This window comes from Falco peregrinus, chromosome 6 (assembly GCF_023634155.1).
Source record: "Falco peregrinus isolate bFalPer1 chromosome 6, bFalPer1.pri, whole genome shotgun sequence".
In the NCBI taxonomy this organism is placed as follows: domain Eukaryota; kingdom Metazoa; phylum Chordata; class Aves; order Falconiformes; family Falconidae; genus Falco; species Falco peregrinus.
The window spans coordinates 56870280-56885141 of record NC_073726.1 but is presented as its reverse complement, the minus strand read 5'-3'; the positions used below and the strand labels follow the sequence as shown (position 1 = coordinate 56885141).

General features: G+C 54.3%; 2 protein-coding genes across 6 annotated transcripts in view; both read left to right on the top strand.

Moving 5' to 3' along the window:
* The window catches only part of MEI1 (meiotic double-stranded break formation protein 1), a 39124-nt gene extending 32732 nt beyond the window's left edge, over positions 1-6392 (top strand). The window contains exons 26-31 of the mRNA XM_055809102.1: positions 222-424; positions 1155-1236; positions 3306-3412; positions 4262-4393; positions 4742-4851; positions 6178-6392. Coding sequence (XP_055665077.1) covers positions 222-424; positions 1155-1236; positions 3306-3412; positions 4262-4393; positions 4742-4851; positions 6178-6223 — 680 coding nt within the window. The 3' untranslated portion in view covers positions 6224-6392. The remainder of the gene's footprint in view (positions 1-221; positions 425-1154; positions 1237-3305; positions 3413-4261; positions 4394-4741; positions 4852-6177) is intronic.
* Positions 6310-14709, top strand: CCDC134 (coiled-coil domain containing 134). Of its 5 annotated transcripts, none has more exons than XM_055809100.1 (8): positions 6310-6349; positions 8503-8504; positions 11029-11146; positions 12000-12121; positions 12364-12448; positions 12704-12885; positions 13121-13192; positions 13576-14709. In XM_055809100.1, exons 1-8 carry the CDS (start codon positions 6310-6312, stop codon positions 13699-13701), a joined length of 747 nt encoding a protein of 248 aa, XP_055665075.1. In that variant the 3' UTR covers positions 13702-14709. The 5 variants fall into 5 exon arrangements, with proteins under 5 accessions (XP_055665075.1, XP_055665073.1, XP_055665071.1 ...); XM_055809098.1 differs by lacking the exons at positions 6310-6349; positions 8503-8504 and adding exons at positions 6826-6962; positions 10174-10303 and having other exon boundaries at positions 12704-12873; XM_055809096.1 differs by lacking the exons at positions 6310-6349; positions 8503-8504 and adding exons at positions 6826-6962; positions 10174-10303.
* The last annotated feature ends 153 nt before the right edge of the window (positions 14710-14862 follow it).

Below are 14862 nucleotides of genomic sequence, written 5' to 3'. Positions count from 1 at the left end.
AGCATGAACTGGGAGGGATAGTGTCTCACAAGGAGACGATGAACAAGGGAACTCATGTTGCCATTCCTGTCTGCAGCTGTCAGCAACTGCTGGGAAACTGGTGGGCCCTTAAGCCCAGATTTTTTCTCTTCACTCTCTTCTGTGCTATTGCACGGGCACCAACACACAGGGTGGGGGAGAGGAAAGCATTGACACACACTAACAAGTGGCTCCCTGTCTAGTGAGCATCATGCAGTTCCTGAGAACTGTCCTGCAACAGAACTTCTCTTCTCTGCTGGTGATCGTTGGCCACAACACAGCCCCAGGTGCTACGCAACCACAGCCATCATCACTGCAGGATGCTGCCTTGCACCCCCTTGCCACGCACCAGGTCTTCTCGCTTGTTGTCAGTTTGCAGAACCTTTTGGTGCATGTCCAGTTGCAGGTATATAAAATGTGACTTTTGGAACAACACTAGTGTTGGGTTTCAAGCAGGAACACTAACACAAGAGCCCACCCTGTTGCAGAACCTAAGGGGCTGCCTGGTTTTTTTTTTTTTTCTGCCTGCATTTTCCACCCCTTACAGACATGTGATGAGGAGGAGGGAAAATGTTCTTGCTGCAGCATGGTGCAGTGAGAAAGAAGGTAAATCAAGCTATGCAGTACTCCCTGCTGCTGAACTGGATAGCTGAAATTCTGTGTACTAATGATGATCTCTGTTTTCCCATCTCCTGCTCTGCAGGGACAGCACACCCATAGGACAGAGGTGGGAAAAGTGTAACAAATCCCAGTCCCTCCCCCATGCTCCTGGCAAGGTGCTTTAGGGGGTAGTACATCAGTCTACATCTAATTTGCTCAAGTGATGTTGAGCTCCAGGGGTAGTACATCAGTTTACATTTAACTCTCTCAAGCGATGTTGGGCTCCCATCTTTTATTCTTTGGAGGCTGTTACTTAATTATTTTTTTAGTCTCAGGATAACTAGTCATGCCTTTGTCTGGCTCCTTGACGTGACAGATAATTTGCAGCATGTTACATCCTGTGAAGGAGATGAAGGGTGTTATTTTCCTGCGCTGCATGCTCTTCAGATCCTGCCACTTTATGCATTTTCCTCTTGCAATAGCTGTTGACTCTTTTGGGGCTTTTTTTCTTCTTCTTTCCCCTTTTGGTATTTCAGAAAGACTTGCTGCTCTCTCAAGCTGTGGTTGCCTGCCTGGAAACCTTAGTGGAATACCTGTATGTGAAGAACCAGGATGTTGGTAAAGTCTTCCTGCTCTTTCCTCTCCTGGGTTTCCTCCCTGCAGTGATGTTGAACTCTTTGATCTCCGTCCAGTAGCACCCTGGAGCACATGGTTAATGAGTTTATGCCCAATAAGAAAAATCATTTATATGCCTAAAGTTAATCATGCGCTTTGTGGGATGAAATCATAGTGCTCGATTCCCCTGCAGGCATGAGCCCTCATTTTGGCTCTGGATGCTAAGAAGCTTTCCAGAACTAAGAAACTCATTCCCCACCCTCAATATGGTAAGAGTGAAAGGTTTAGGAATGGAAGGAGTATAGGAGAATAGTCTTTCACTTCCAGGCCAATTGTAACAAACCTTTAGACCATAAATACTGGGGAAGGAGGATCTGATTATGATGTGTTTTACAAATGGACAGTGGTCAGTTTGGCCCTGAAGGAGAGGAGGGGATAACAGGGTACTAGATAGCCTTAGGGAATGGAAGCTGGAAATTCTAGATTTCCAGGGGCAAATGCAGACCTTGGTTTCTGGAGTCCATGTCAGACCTGATGTATACCATGCTAGCAATATAACATAGTATGACAGTGTTATACAGTCCGGGGGGAAAACGGAACCTTCTGCTTATTGTCAGCCACCTGCCACAAAGTTCAGGTGCTGGCTCTGATCTTAAAGCAGACAGAAAGTTCTCTGTCTCTGACCTGTTCCATTCAGCCATTTAAACACTAAGAGAGTTGGGGATGGAGTGAATGAACACCAGACAAAAGGGACACTAGTGGGAGAGAGAAAGCAGTTCAAACGAAGATGTAATACTGCAGATGAATGACAGCCAGTAGCTGAAGGGAAGCTATTAAAAGGCTGGATTGGAAAAAAAAAAAAAAAAAAGGTAGCATGTTATGGGGAGGTTCCACTGATTTGGGATTAAGCTAATGAAATGCTGCTTCAGCAACAGCTGAACCTGTCACTTTGGCTGCCTAAATTCTTGCTGTGGTGCAAAAGTTCACAACAGCAATAACAGGAGTCTCCTTATTCCAAGCAGAATAAGGGTCATAGCTATGCCTGACTGAAAGATGCGAGAACACTGGAAAGAGTGTGGCCTGGACTCTGCCTCTAGGAGTTGTCTCATTTGAGGCTTTCTAAAACCCTCTCGGTGCAGAGATTTTTTTCCAGACGTGCAGGGCAAACTCAGTGCACAGTGCTTTTACTTTCTCATTTCTACCAGCTGGAAGATAGCCCCCAGACATTTTACATTATTTTTTAGTGTTATTTTCCCAGAGAAAAGATTCTTTGAGTGGCAATAGGGAGGTTATGTGACTGCCAGTGGAAAAGGGACCTTTCTAAAATTCTAGTGAGTTGCCATGGTTATACCATGTTATACTTGTTCAAACTTGTTATACAAGTTATATCAGCTGACCTGTTGTCATTGTCCATCCCATGCTCCTAACCTGCAGTACATGCAAGGTAGTAACACAACTGTAGCATCCAGTGAGAGACTTCATGCTGTCACAGGTGGTGACCTTGAGCCTTACCTCTGTTATCATATATGTTCCTTAGCAAGAACATTTTCTCTCCTGATTGTTTGCATTGCTGCCATCAGCCTGGCTGGTCCCAATAGTACACTCTCTGATGCAGATTCAGGATCAGTTTATGCAGCTTATATTGTAGGACTTCCTTCATTCCCCAAAGGGTATTCTGCAGCTAAATAAAACCCATGGTCAGGAAACTTGTCCTCATATTGAAACCAGAGGGTGTTATTTTTGAAACCCTTGGCTAAAGATATCCCCTTACTGTTTTATGACATGCACCCCAGGAGAAGGTTTCTCTTCCTGTACCAGCACAAAGATGGACAAAATGTATTTTCTGATTTAAAAAGCTATTAAGCTTTTGTCCTCATGACTGAACTCCTGCCCAAAGAGTGACAGATTAAAAAGCAAGTAAGAACAGAGCAAAATATCCCCTTAGTGTTTCACAGTGTGGGGTCTAGAAAAGAAAACTTGGGGTCAGTATTGAAGACTGTGCTTATCCGGGTCCAGCCTGTCACTTGGCCAGTTTTAAAGCTGTCTTTGATTGGCTTCTCCTTCTCTCCCAGCTCTACATGTTGCTTCACAACCCTGGCACCGATTCCTGCTCTTCACACTACTCGATGGGAGCCAGAAGTCCTTTCTGCAGCCAGAAGTTCTCAGGCTGATGACTTTGGTGAGCAGGGAAAGGGCAGGCTGTTCTCCATTTTTTCCAGTATGTCAGTATAGTGCATGTAGGTCAGTTACTGGAACTTAAACCCTACGCACACACAATCTTAGATGCTTCTGTGACTTTGTCTGGCACTATATTCGTGCCCTATAATAATGGTACTTTCAAGTGAACTTCCCTTCCGCACCCTGCAGAAACTGACCTCGCTGTTAGTGAGCACATCCTGTTCTTCTGGTGTTTGTAGCATTTATTTATATCATCTAGGACCCCTGGGGAGGAGAGGGGAAACCTACAGAGAACATGCAACTGCTGTTACCAGTCAGGGAGCGTGCTGTGGCTCTCGGGAGAACAGAGCTCTGCTCTGTATCACAGCTTGTCTCCCCATGTCCGACCTCACAGACCTGACTTTTCAGGGCAGGGAGTTACCGCAGTCAACTACGCTGCTGTATGTGGGGCCTGGGAGCAGGAGGGGGAATGTGGGCCTACCCAGCAGAAATGCTGAAGATAAGGCCCCCATGGCAGTGGGTAAGAGGAAGGGGTTGTTAATATGAACCTGCCTCCTCCAAATACAAGATGAGTCTGTGAATATTTGCTATTCTTACTTCACTTTTAAAAGGTTACCTGGTTTATTTCAGTTCCTTCCTGACCTGAACCAAAATAAGTCTGATTATAAATCAGAGCACTGTCAACACAGATATTTGCGCTGGTTCTGTTAGAAGTGGTATAAAAATCAGGCCTGTGCTTTAGGTGCTGCAGCATCCCATTACACAGAAGAGGTCTTTTCAGGAGATGAGTCACTGTTGGAGTCGGTGGGTCTTTCACTCTTTAATGCCTCTGTGTTTTCCTTTGTTCAAGTTTCTGAGATATCAGAGCAGCAACGTTATTTCTCAAAAAGAAATTAGCCAGGTTCTCCAGCAAGCAACAGAAGTCAACTTAGCAGAGCTGCCTGAGGCCACAGCTCGTGCTTTTCACCTCTTCCTTTGTCAGGTAAGAGAGCAGTGACTGCATAGGAAAATGAGAATGGAATCCCTAGGGGTTTGCTTTAGCCTGTGGTGGGGAGCCATAAACTTCCTTTGAGGAGGTTGTAGTAAGATGAAGAAGAATCCTGCGGTTGCTAGCTTGGCCTACTGCCTTGAGGGGTGTACAGTGAAATCAGAAAGGGAGTGATGCCAGCAGCTGCCTAAAGTGTGTCATCATATTGCGTGGCCTCTTGGTTCCTGGCTCAAAATCTGAAGGTCTCATTGCTCTGTGTGGAGATGAGGGAGGGAGGTATGAAGGAACAAGCCCAACAGTTTCCTGTTGGTCTGGAAATCATTCTTTCTTCTGGCTGCTCAGATTCAGAGCAGTCATTGCCAGGTGGAGCCAGTGCAGTCAGGGACCATTCAAAACTTGCTGGAACGCCTCGTGGGCCAGAGGACCTCATCTGTAAAACGTCAGGACATTGTGTATCCTTTGCTGGGCAAATGCCTTTGATAGGGGATGTGAGAGTGGTAGGTGTAACAGAGATGGAAAGAATACTTAACCTGCTGCTCCTTCCTTTGTTCCAGCTGAAGGCGAAGAGAATTGGAGAAATTCTGAGTGGTTCTACACTTGGCTAACTTTGAGGTGAAAGACTTCATCATCCCCCAAATTTGAGAAGACATTTGGGAAATGAGGAGACATTTGGGATGAAAGATGGGTCTGTGTGCTAGGATTGCATTCATCTATATGGCAGAGGTAGTCTGATGAAACGGGAGCAGGTGGGGGAGCCTGTGACTTCAAAGCAGTAACGATCCCTAGAGGATGAGCAATCACTTAACCTCTGTCTGCATGCTAGCTAGTGCCGGTATGCCCATGAAGTTGTGGAAACCCAAAGATGGTTCGAGTGCTTTCAAAGTACAGCGAGCATTCAGAAACCACTGAATGGAGTTACCGAATGTTGTTCTGCTTGGCATTGGAGTCCCCTGCTGAGAAATGAGCCCTCCTCTTCTCCAGGGATGGAGGCAGGGCTTGCTCCCAGATCACTTGTGGAGGAGGGAGCCTGAAGCAGTATTTGTTTATTTCTCAAACTGTCTGCTTTTGCCTTCCTGTTTTCATCATGCCGCATTGCCTCAGACAGGTAGCGGTGATGGAAGTGGCCGTGGGCAGTGATTTCCTGTTGGGGTGGGGACTTCCTCCTTTGTGGGATGCTGTCATCAGCCACGTGCAGGGTATGTGGTAGGTGAGGTGTTTGCTGCCTGTGAGGAGTAGCTTGTCCTCATGTTTACACCCAGTGTGAAACAACCACTCCATGGTGGGATGCTCGGAGCATAAGTTGTTCAGGTGGAGACCATCCAGCCCCACGAAGTTTGTCTCCACTGCCTTTGCTTGTCTGTACAGGGGTGAGGGAAGGTGGGCAGGAGGCCTCATTACATTGCTAAAGTTGCTTCTCATTTCTGGCTTTTCCACATAGGAAGAAGCCTTCGAATCCTGGTTGTTAGGAAAAATTTTGGATGTGCTTGAAGTGCAGCAGTGGTGGCTACTTGAATAAGATAGTCATGAACATGGAAACAAAATCCTCTGATCAAAACCAAGCTTTGACCTAAGTTTTGTCAAGAAAGGACTTTCTTCAGGTTCACTTACACTGGCATTTCTCACACGTGTTGGGGGGGAAGGGGTCCATGGCTTGGGGGAGGGTTGGTTTAGTAATGAAAGCCTCCTGTCAGCAATGTGTCAAATGTGGGAATTCCCGTAGCATGCTGGAGTTTCAGCCATGCCTTCCAATCATTTTCCTCTCATGCTGTCAACGACAGATGTCTGGGAAGTGTGGCAGTGTCTCTCTCACACATTGGAGACTGAAATAAGAAGAAACAGTGCACTCAGCAGAGGAACAAGGCAAGAATGGAACAGGAGACCCCATCCTGCCATTTATTATTAGAGAGAAGATGGACAAAGGAAGTAATTTTTCGCTCATTTTCAGAAAAAGTTTTGTTGAAAGTCATTTATAAAGCCCAGTTACTGAAATGGGCTCTTTGTTATCTGCTCTGTGTGGGATGAGGCTTGGTTGATGCTCTTCAGTTACCAAGATACCGAACTGCCTGGTGGAAACAGCGTGGCAGAGGGGTGGCGGGTGTGACGGAGGCGCTGGGCTCACCTGCCTCGGTGTAGCTGGCGGTGCTGCGGGCTGGCCCCCTCCTCCGGGCCGGCGGGGGTGTCCGAGACACAGCCAGGAGCCCTGGGGAAGCAGATGTGCTGCTCGTCCCGCTGGGAAGAGGAGACTTCTCCCAGGTCACGGACGGTCCCTCAGGCTGCCTGTTGCCTCCAAGCCCTGCAAGCGCCCCGCTCCCGCTGGGGCCGTAACTAACGAGGCTCCTTCCCCGGCGGACCGGGGGGACCCGCTCGCAACGGGAGCGGCCGCGGGGGGGCGCGGGGCCCGGCTGCCCCCAGCCCCGGCGGGGCCGGTGCGGGACCGGGGCCGGTGGCGGGGCGGGGCGGGAGCTCAGGAAGTGACACGGCGGGGCGGGGCGGCGGCAGCGGCATGGCAGCGCGGCGGCAGTGAGCGCCGATCCCGGTACCGGCCCCGGTTCCCGGCCTGCAGGTGAGGGGACGCGGCCGCGCCGCCCCGCCCGGCGGGGGAGGGCCGGGGGGAGCTGGGAGCCCTCCCCTCCCCTCCCCTTCCCGGTGGGGCTCAGCGGGACCGGCGCGGGCTGCCCGGCCACGGCGGGGCGGGAGGGAAGGGCGGAGATGGGGCAGCCCGCGGCACGGGCGGGCGGGGCGGGGGTGGCCGCTGCCGGAGGGAGCCCCGGGCGGGAGGGGAGCCGTGCAGCCGGGGCGGCCCCGGGGACCCTCGGTGCAGCGGCTTTGCCCTTGCCCGAAGGGCTCTGCTACCGCCGCCGGCTCCCCCCTCTCCGCCCTCGCCGGAGCCCCGCGCAGGGGCTGTGCGAGGAGCCCACCGCCGGCAGCACCGGGGGAGCCGGCCCACCCCGCCCCGCCGGTTCCCATCCGCTCCGTGCCGCCTGCTGCGGCCCCTTGGCGCGGCCCCGGGTGGGCTTCCCACGGCGCGGCCAGCCTGGGCTCGGCTGATCCGATTTCCACGCCTCCGTCCCCGTGTGATTGCCGCTGCTTTCAGCGGTGCTTGAAAGGGGACCGCGGCCGCCCGGGCCCCTCGGGGTGCTGCTGAGCCCCTCCAGCGGGACGGGAGGCACGGAGGCGGGCTGGGACGGATCCGCTCCTGGTGGAAATCGCAGCAGCTCGCTGGCTTCGGCCGGGGCTGCCTGATCCCGGCTGGCGGCCATCCCTGTGATGCACAAGTGCAGGGTTTGGTGGTTAAGGGACTTTGGAGGCAAGCAGGTGTAAAGGGCCGTCGTGTTATGGAAGCAGCTGGTCCTGTAAGCCCTGGAGAGGAACATCCTAGCAGAACTCTGAGCAGCTTGTGTTTCACATCCAGAGCTTTTGGTTCGGCTGTGACAAGAGATTAATTCTCATCTGGTTGACGGAGGAGCGGCTTGGAGATGAATTTGTGGGGCGGGGAGTTTTCATTCCTTGTTTTGCCACGGTGTGCTCCAGGGGCAAGCTGGCTTATGATGCTTTTCCCCCTGCGTTTCAGTGCCCTGCAAAGGGGATCGGGGGGATGCTGCAAAAGTCCCTCCTGGGAACCGAAGTGTGCCAGCGTGGCTCTCCCTTGCGAGCTCATTAAGTGAATAAATCCCAGGGATGCTCAGTTCAGATGGGGCTCCTGCAGGAGAATTTATAAAGTCATTAAAAACACGTTAATGGAAAGTACTAACCATCTATAACACAGCGTCTGTTGTCATGTCTTTGGAAAAACACGTCTAAATTAAGAGGATGGGAGACAGCGAGACAGACTGGTGGGCTTTCTGCTGAAACAACCAGCTGGCCGGGACTGTGAGGGTATATTGATGGAAACTCCTTCCCATCTGTAGCATCAGGCTAGACGCTGGCTCCCTGGGCTGCTCTGGGAGCACTGGGCAGAGCCAGCTTTAGCAGGGATCTCTTCAGGGAAGAGCAAGAGGGAAGCGTGGAGCAGATTTATGGTGTTTCTGTCTCATCTCATCCCTCAGCAGGTGGGAAGACATGAGGGAGGGTTCATGGGGAAAGCATGGAGGAACATCTTCAAGAAGTTTTGGCATCCTCGTGCTTACGCAGTCCAGCCTGGAGAGGAGGGAATGTTCTCTGTTATTAAAATGGGGTGAAATGGGCAGGACAGCAAAGGGAAACTGAAGCTGGTGCCACATGGCACGAGCAGCCTCACTTTCCCTGCAGGTGTGGGCAACAACTGGATCCTGCTTCGTTTTCACTGGGGTGTTTCAGCCCTGATGGACTATGGCAGTCAGTAGCTTTGGTGTGAGAATAGTATCAGCAGGGAAGGGGTCAGATGAAAAGGTGATGGGCTTCTGATATGGTGTGGTCTTCCAGTCCTCCTCTTCCAGCCTTGTTCTGTGACACAATCTGTAGGGCTGCTGCAGTCGGATTTGTAAAGTCATTAAAAACATTTTCATTGAAAACACTAACCATCTATACTGTAGCACCTGATGTCATGTTTCTGGAAAAGCCTGTCTCTGTTCCGAGACCCAGAGGCAGCCAGGCAGGCTGGTGGGCTTTCTGCTGCAGTAACCAGCTGGTCAGCAACCACCTCGGCTGAGAGCCATGCTTTGCTCTTCTGCTGCCTGAGCAGGGTTTTTTGCAGCTCAACACCTTCTTCCTCGGAGCGGCCTCAGGGCCTCCTCTGGCCACCTGTCTCCCACGTTGGAAGGGGTGGATGTGGGAGCCCTGCCCAGGCGCTGGGACTGCTGCAGGCAGCGGTTTTGCTGTTTGCTGAAAGCCTGGTCTGGAGGCCACCAGCTGCCTCCAAGGTCTCTCTCTGGTTCTCCACGAGCATGGCAAATAGCCAGCCTGGTCCTTATGGCTGTGTGTCTGATCTGAGGGGCAGTCACATTTTGTGCTTTCGAGTTGCTGCTTTTACTCCTCCCCAAGAGCCTGGAGAGAGTGAGCAGCTGGGGGGGCTCTGCAGAGGGAGGACCCATATCCCATCACTGGGCTAGGCCTCAGGCCCTTGGGTCGTGGTTTTTGGCAGGGTGAAGCAACCTGTTGGAAGCCAACAGGCTGGTGGGTCCAGCAGAGCATCTGTTTGCCCAGACTGGAGTACTTCACCTTACATCCTCGGCTTGTTGGTGTGCTTTGTGGCCTTCACGGTGGCTGGAATATGCCTGAAGCCTCACACCACAGCGGGCAGGGGGGACAGACCCCAGGCCTGGCGTGGGAGGCTTGTGCTGCCATCCTGGCTCTGCATCACATCCAAAACACGTGATGCTGAGCCCACACCTGTGGACAGCTGTGTCTTCCTCTGCAACGCAGATTGTAGTTACACTGATCTGTTCCTTTCCAGGAGTGCTGCCTTTTGCAAAGCACAATAGCAAAATAATGCAGAGGGTTTCTTGTGTTCGACGCCGTTTCCCTGGCTGTGCTGTGAAGGCGCTTGGCTCAGCCTCGCCGGGAGGTGCCTGGCGGGAGCTGCCGCTGCTCCTCACTGGGCTGGAAGAGCTGCCAGTGCTGCCTGCTTTGCCTTGCTCCTGGGCCCGAGGTTGAACAACCCGTATTTGTTTAAAAAAGAAAAACAAGAGGAAAAGAAAGTATCTAGATTTGTTGCAAAGAAGGGATTTGTTTCTGTCCCAGTGTTAGGGCATCACAGAGACAGGTTCAGCTGGGCAGGTGAGCTCGGGCTTGGGAGGGGAGAGGGGTGGCAGGGTGAGGGCAGCTGTCATGGCCTTACACACCTGCCTTTCCCTCAGGAGCACGAGGCAGGTCAAGGGATGCCTCTGAAGGAGCTGCTGCTTCTGTAATTGCTGGTGGCCACTGCTCGCCTCTGCAGAAACCTCATCCCTGTGGACAGGCTGCCTCAAGTCCTGCCTGGAGGCTGAGGTATCGCTCTCCTTTTCAAGGTCTAAGCTGTCTCAGGGACCAGGGTCCTCATTCTCAAGGACCTTCTCCTCTAGCCTCTCTTCTGCAAGCTTTCTCTCTCTGACAGGCTCTTGTGGCCCAGAGCAGCGGAGAGGGACGTGCCTGGGGCAAAGGGTGGGAGTTACCAGGTCACCCAACTGCTGCTTTTCTGCATGGGGCCCGCAGCTGGCACCTGGCTTGTAGCGAGGGGAAGGGTGCAGGTACCAGCACCCCAAGAGGTGAAGTGAGATGGCTAAGCTGGTCAGGCCTGGTGCTTGAAGGAGAGGTGGACTTCAGCCCCTTGGTGATCCTCCTCCTCCCTTTGGCCCTGCTGCTTTGGTGACTGGGCTGCTCTAACTCGCAAACCCAGCAAAAAGGTAGCTGTTATTTTTGGGAGAAGGGGTAGGACTTAATTTTTCTGCTGGGTCAGTGCTCAGTCAGATCCCTGGGGGCCCAGCCGGCAGCAGAGGCAGGTAGAGAGGAGGGGGAGACCGGGGCTTCCCCTGTAGGGGAGGGCGGGCTGGCTGCAGCATCACCCCGCGGGCCTGCTCTGGCCACTGTCTCTCTCAAACCCCTTGTGGGGGCAAGGGAGAGGTGGGCCAGGATCCTGGCGCTAAGGGCAATGTGGTCCTGAGAGGCTCGTGTGACTTCTCCCTTTGGTAAGTCTCCTCACTGGTCATTGATTTTGTTGGTCCATTTTGTTCCAGGCTGCAGCGGCTGACATGGATTTTCTCTTCATCTGCCCCTTTGTGCTGCCACTGCTGCTGTCCCGGGGCAGCTTCGCAGACCTGGAGAAACAGAGGGTGGACTCTGGCTTGGAAATCTGTATCCTCTGCAGCCTGCCCCTTGTGCCCTGCATACGTGCTCGTGCCTGCTGAGGCCAGAGGGAGCTTGTGCACAGGGAAGGAAAGGGTCGGAGACCATGGAAAGAGGCACAGGGGAATGGAAGAGAGAGGACCCAGAACTGCTGGGCAGTTGCCTCTTTGCCTTTCTGTGGAAGAGCTTTAGCTGAGCTCCTGAGTTTACTAACCAAGCGCCTGGCTCAGGGCAGAAGCAGAGATGAGTTTTTTGGTGGTGCCTGGTGTTCCCCCGAGCGCAGCACTTTTCCTTTCTGCTCCAGCATGCTGGGCACATTTCCCAGTCCGTGCTTGGGAGCAGTGCAGCCAGGCAGCTGGCAGAGCATGCCTGCGGGTCTCAGTGCTTTGGGGTCACTGGCTGGGATGACGGAACAGGGCTCCTGGGTTTGTGACACTTGGTCTCCTCTGTGCCGTGAGCGTTATTGCCTATTAGGAGGTGGGATAATGCAGGCTTTTCTTAGCACACAGCAACATCCCTTGGAGAACAGGCAAAGTACGAAAAGATATTAAATGTGCGTGCTTATGGAGACATGTATGGGGAAGGTGGGAGTTTGTGGTCCTCCCCCAGCCCATCATCCAGAGCAGGAGCTGGCAAGTAGGAAGCTCCCCAATGAGTGCCCAGCGTTAAGTGCCCCGCTGGGGTGTCTGGGCAAAGGGGCTCACTGGAAACCATTGTTTCATCCTGGCTTAGGTACTGCCCCCCAGCCCTCAGGCACCCCGTGGAGAACCTGGGGGGGCTGGGATGGTGCTGGGTGCTCAGTGGAGGGGGCGAGCAGGAGCATGGTGGGATCATGCTGGCAGTGCCCTTGACTGTGGTGCAGATAAGAAGCTGTTTGAGGTAAAGCGCAAGGACCAGATGAACGCACTGAAGAACCTGATTGAGCTCAATGACGTCAACCAGCAGTACAAAATCATTGACATCATGCTCAAGGGACTCTTCAAAGTGAGCCGCAGTGCTGGATGCTCTCTGGGCTCAGTGTGCTGTGGGGCCATGGAGGGTGGGCAGGAAAAGCAGGGAGAGCCAGGGAGCCTCCGTGGGTTCAAAGGGAAGAGATGGGTGGGCAGGTGGGCTCTAGGACCTGAAGGGAGGATTCCATGGGGCTTCCAAGCGAAGTGGCTGGAGCAGCACCTCTGGGGTACAGGTAAGGGCTGGCTGGCTGGGTCAGTAATCAAGGGCTCTGGCAGGTGCTGGAGGACTCCCGGGCTGTGCTCATCGCCGCTGATGTACCTCCCGACGGGCCTTTCCCTCAGGATGAGAAGATAAAGGATGGTAGGTCCTCTCCAGTCCTTGCCCCACTCCCTTTTCTAGTGCTCTGGTGCATTGCTGACATTCTTTCTGGGACCCCTGTGTACCCGACCAGACCTGGACTGGTACGTCTCTCTCAGGCCCCTCTTGCTGTCTCTCTGACCAGTTCATATGGGGGAACCTGCCCACTTGCCCTCAGCTTCCCCATCTCCCAGCGGGGATGTAGGCACCAGCAGGACAGGGCATGTGTGCTGATGGCGCTGGTGGCTGTCCCCACAGCGTACTCCCACGTGGTGGAGAACACCGCCTTCTTCGGGGACGTCGTCCTGCGCTTCCCCAAGATCGTGCACCACTACTTCGACCGCAACTCCAACTGGAACAGCCTCATCCGCTGGGGCATCGGCTTCTGCAATCTGACAGGCGTGTTTGAACAGGGACCCCACTCCCAGGTCCTGGGGCTGGTACGGCTCCTGGTCCCCCCCTGCCGCGTCCCCTCTCTGCTGCTGGGGCTGTGGGGTGAGGTTTTTGGGGTAAAAGGAGGGCAGGGGGAGTGTACTCCATGTCTGATGGTTGTCCTTGGGCTGAGGGATGGGGGAAGAGCATGGAGGGGGCTGGTGGGGAGGAGGGGACCCTGGTTGCAGGGGGGTGTGGGTGGGAGGTACCACTCCCCGATGCGGTCTCCGCTTTGCTCTGCAGATGGCTCAGGAGCTGGGAATCAGTGAGAAATCGCCTGATTACCGTAATCCCTTTAAAACGGACCACTCTGAGGTAAGACCGCAATGCCACTGGCTTGCCCCATGGGCTTGCCTGGTCACATCACAACTCCAGGCAGCTGGCTGGGGAAGGGAACGGGTGGTTTGGTGGGGAATGACCAAAAAACCCCGGCATGGAAGAAGTGTGACTGAAACACGCACGTCAAATTTCCCAGCTGGGCTGCAGCTGGCTTTGGGCATCTGGTGCCATCTCCCCACTGCTATGGCCATCATGCCCAAGGGGGACATCAGGACCCCATTTGCTTTGTGCTGTGTCTGACCTCAAACCCCCTGGCACCGTGGGGCTCGTGTGTTAGCTTCGGTGGGTTTGCTGGGGGGTTGTGCCTCTGGGAGGCTGTGGGCACTCCCCCATGATGACCCCCCGCTGTCACCCCACAGTTTTTCCCCAGTGCGGACACCTTCCAGAAGGCGCTACGGGAGGAGGAGAAGCGGAGGAAGAAGGAGGAGAAGCGGAAGGAGATCCGCAAGGGCCCACGCATCTCCCGCTCGCAGTCGGAGCTGTAGCACACGGGGGCTTGCACCTCGTGGCGGGGGCGATGCCACTGGGATGTGGAGCGGCGTGCTCCCTCTTGGCAGCCTCGAGCTGGTGCCCGGCGGTCCCCTTTCCGTTTGTGCCGTGGGTTTTATTTTGTTGCCTTTCCCTTTCGTTTGGCGGGGGCCGAGTGGTGGTGCTGGCGGGTTGCCCCAGTGGGGCTGAAGCAGGGTACTCCTTCCCCAGAGCCAAAGCACAGTGGGAAGGCAGCGGGGCCATGCCGTGGGCTCACGGGGTGCTGCTGCCTGTGGGGAAGTAGGGCAAGGGGGACATGGTGCACCTGAGCCCTGTGGGGAGCCCAGGGACCCCTCCCCACCTCAGCACGCCCCGCGCTGAATGTGCCTCCTCCGTCGTGGGTGGGCTGGGGAATGCGTCATGCCAAACAGCCTCATAAGCGATGCTGCTTCTCTCCGTTTTGGGATTTTTGTTGTTAAACCGGTGATCTCATTGGCACCCCCCACCTGGTTATACCTGGTCTGCCCAGCCGCTACCTCTGCCAGCTCAGCTCTCCACTCTTCCCAGCAGCTGTTTTACCGCATTTCATCAGCCAGCCGTAGCTGAGAAGGCCAACGGCATCCCACCCTCCCACGTGGCTACTGCAGGGCATCCCAGCAGGGAGGCGAACATGCGGTGAATTTTTGGGAAGGTGGGATTTCAGTTCTTGGTCCTCTTTGCAGCTGGCAGATGCCTGTAGCGCAAGCCGAAGGTGCTGGGGAGCCCGCCCTGAGCCCCGAGCCCTGCGTCCCGCTCCTGGCCTCGCCAGCGGCGCGGCCACCGGCATCGTCCATGGCCGCTGGTGGCTCTTGCAGAGGAACCGTCCCTGAGCAGCAGGTGCGCCGTGCCGGGCTGGGGGCACCGTGGCCGTGGGGAAAGGGGAAATGTCCAGGATTTATAACCACGGAGCCGGGTCCGTCTGGTGGGGGGTGGCAATGGGTGCGTGTTTTGTTTTTTCTTGAATAAAATTAACTTTTTTTTTTTTTTTTTTTTAAAGTAAAAGAAGCCCGCTCTTGCTCCCGTTACTGGTGGGCGTCGGGTCTGGCGCCTCCGGGGGTGAGGGTCCGTGGGGAGCTGAGGGGGGAAGGAGGCGCCAGCGCGGAGGGACAAACCCCGGTCTCCAGCCGCCACCTTCCACC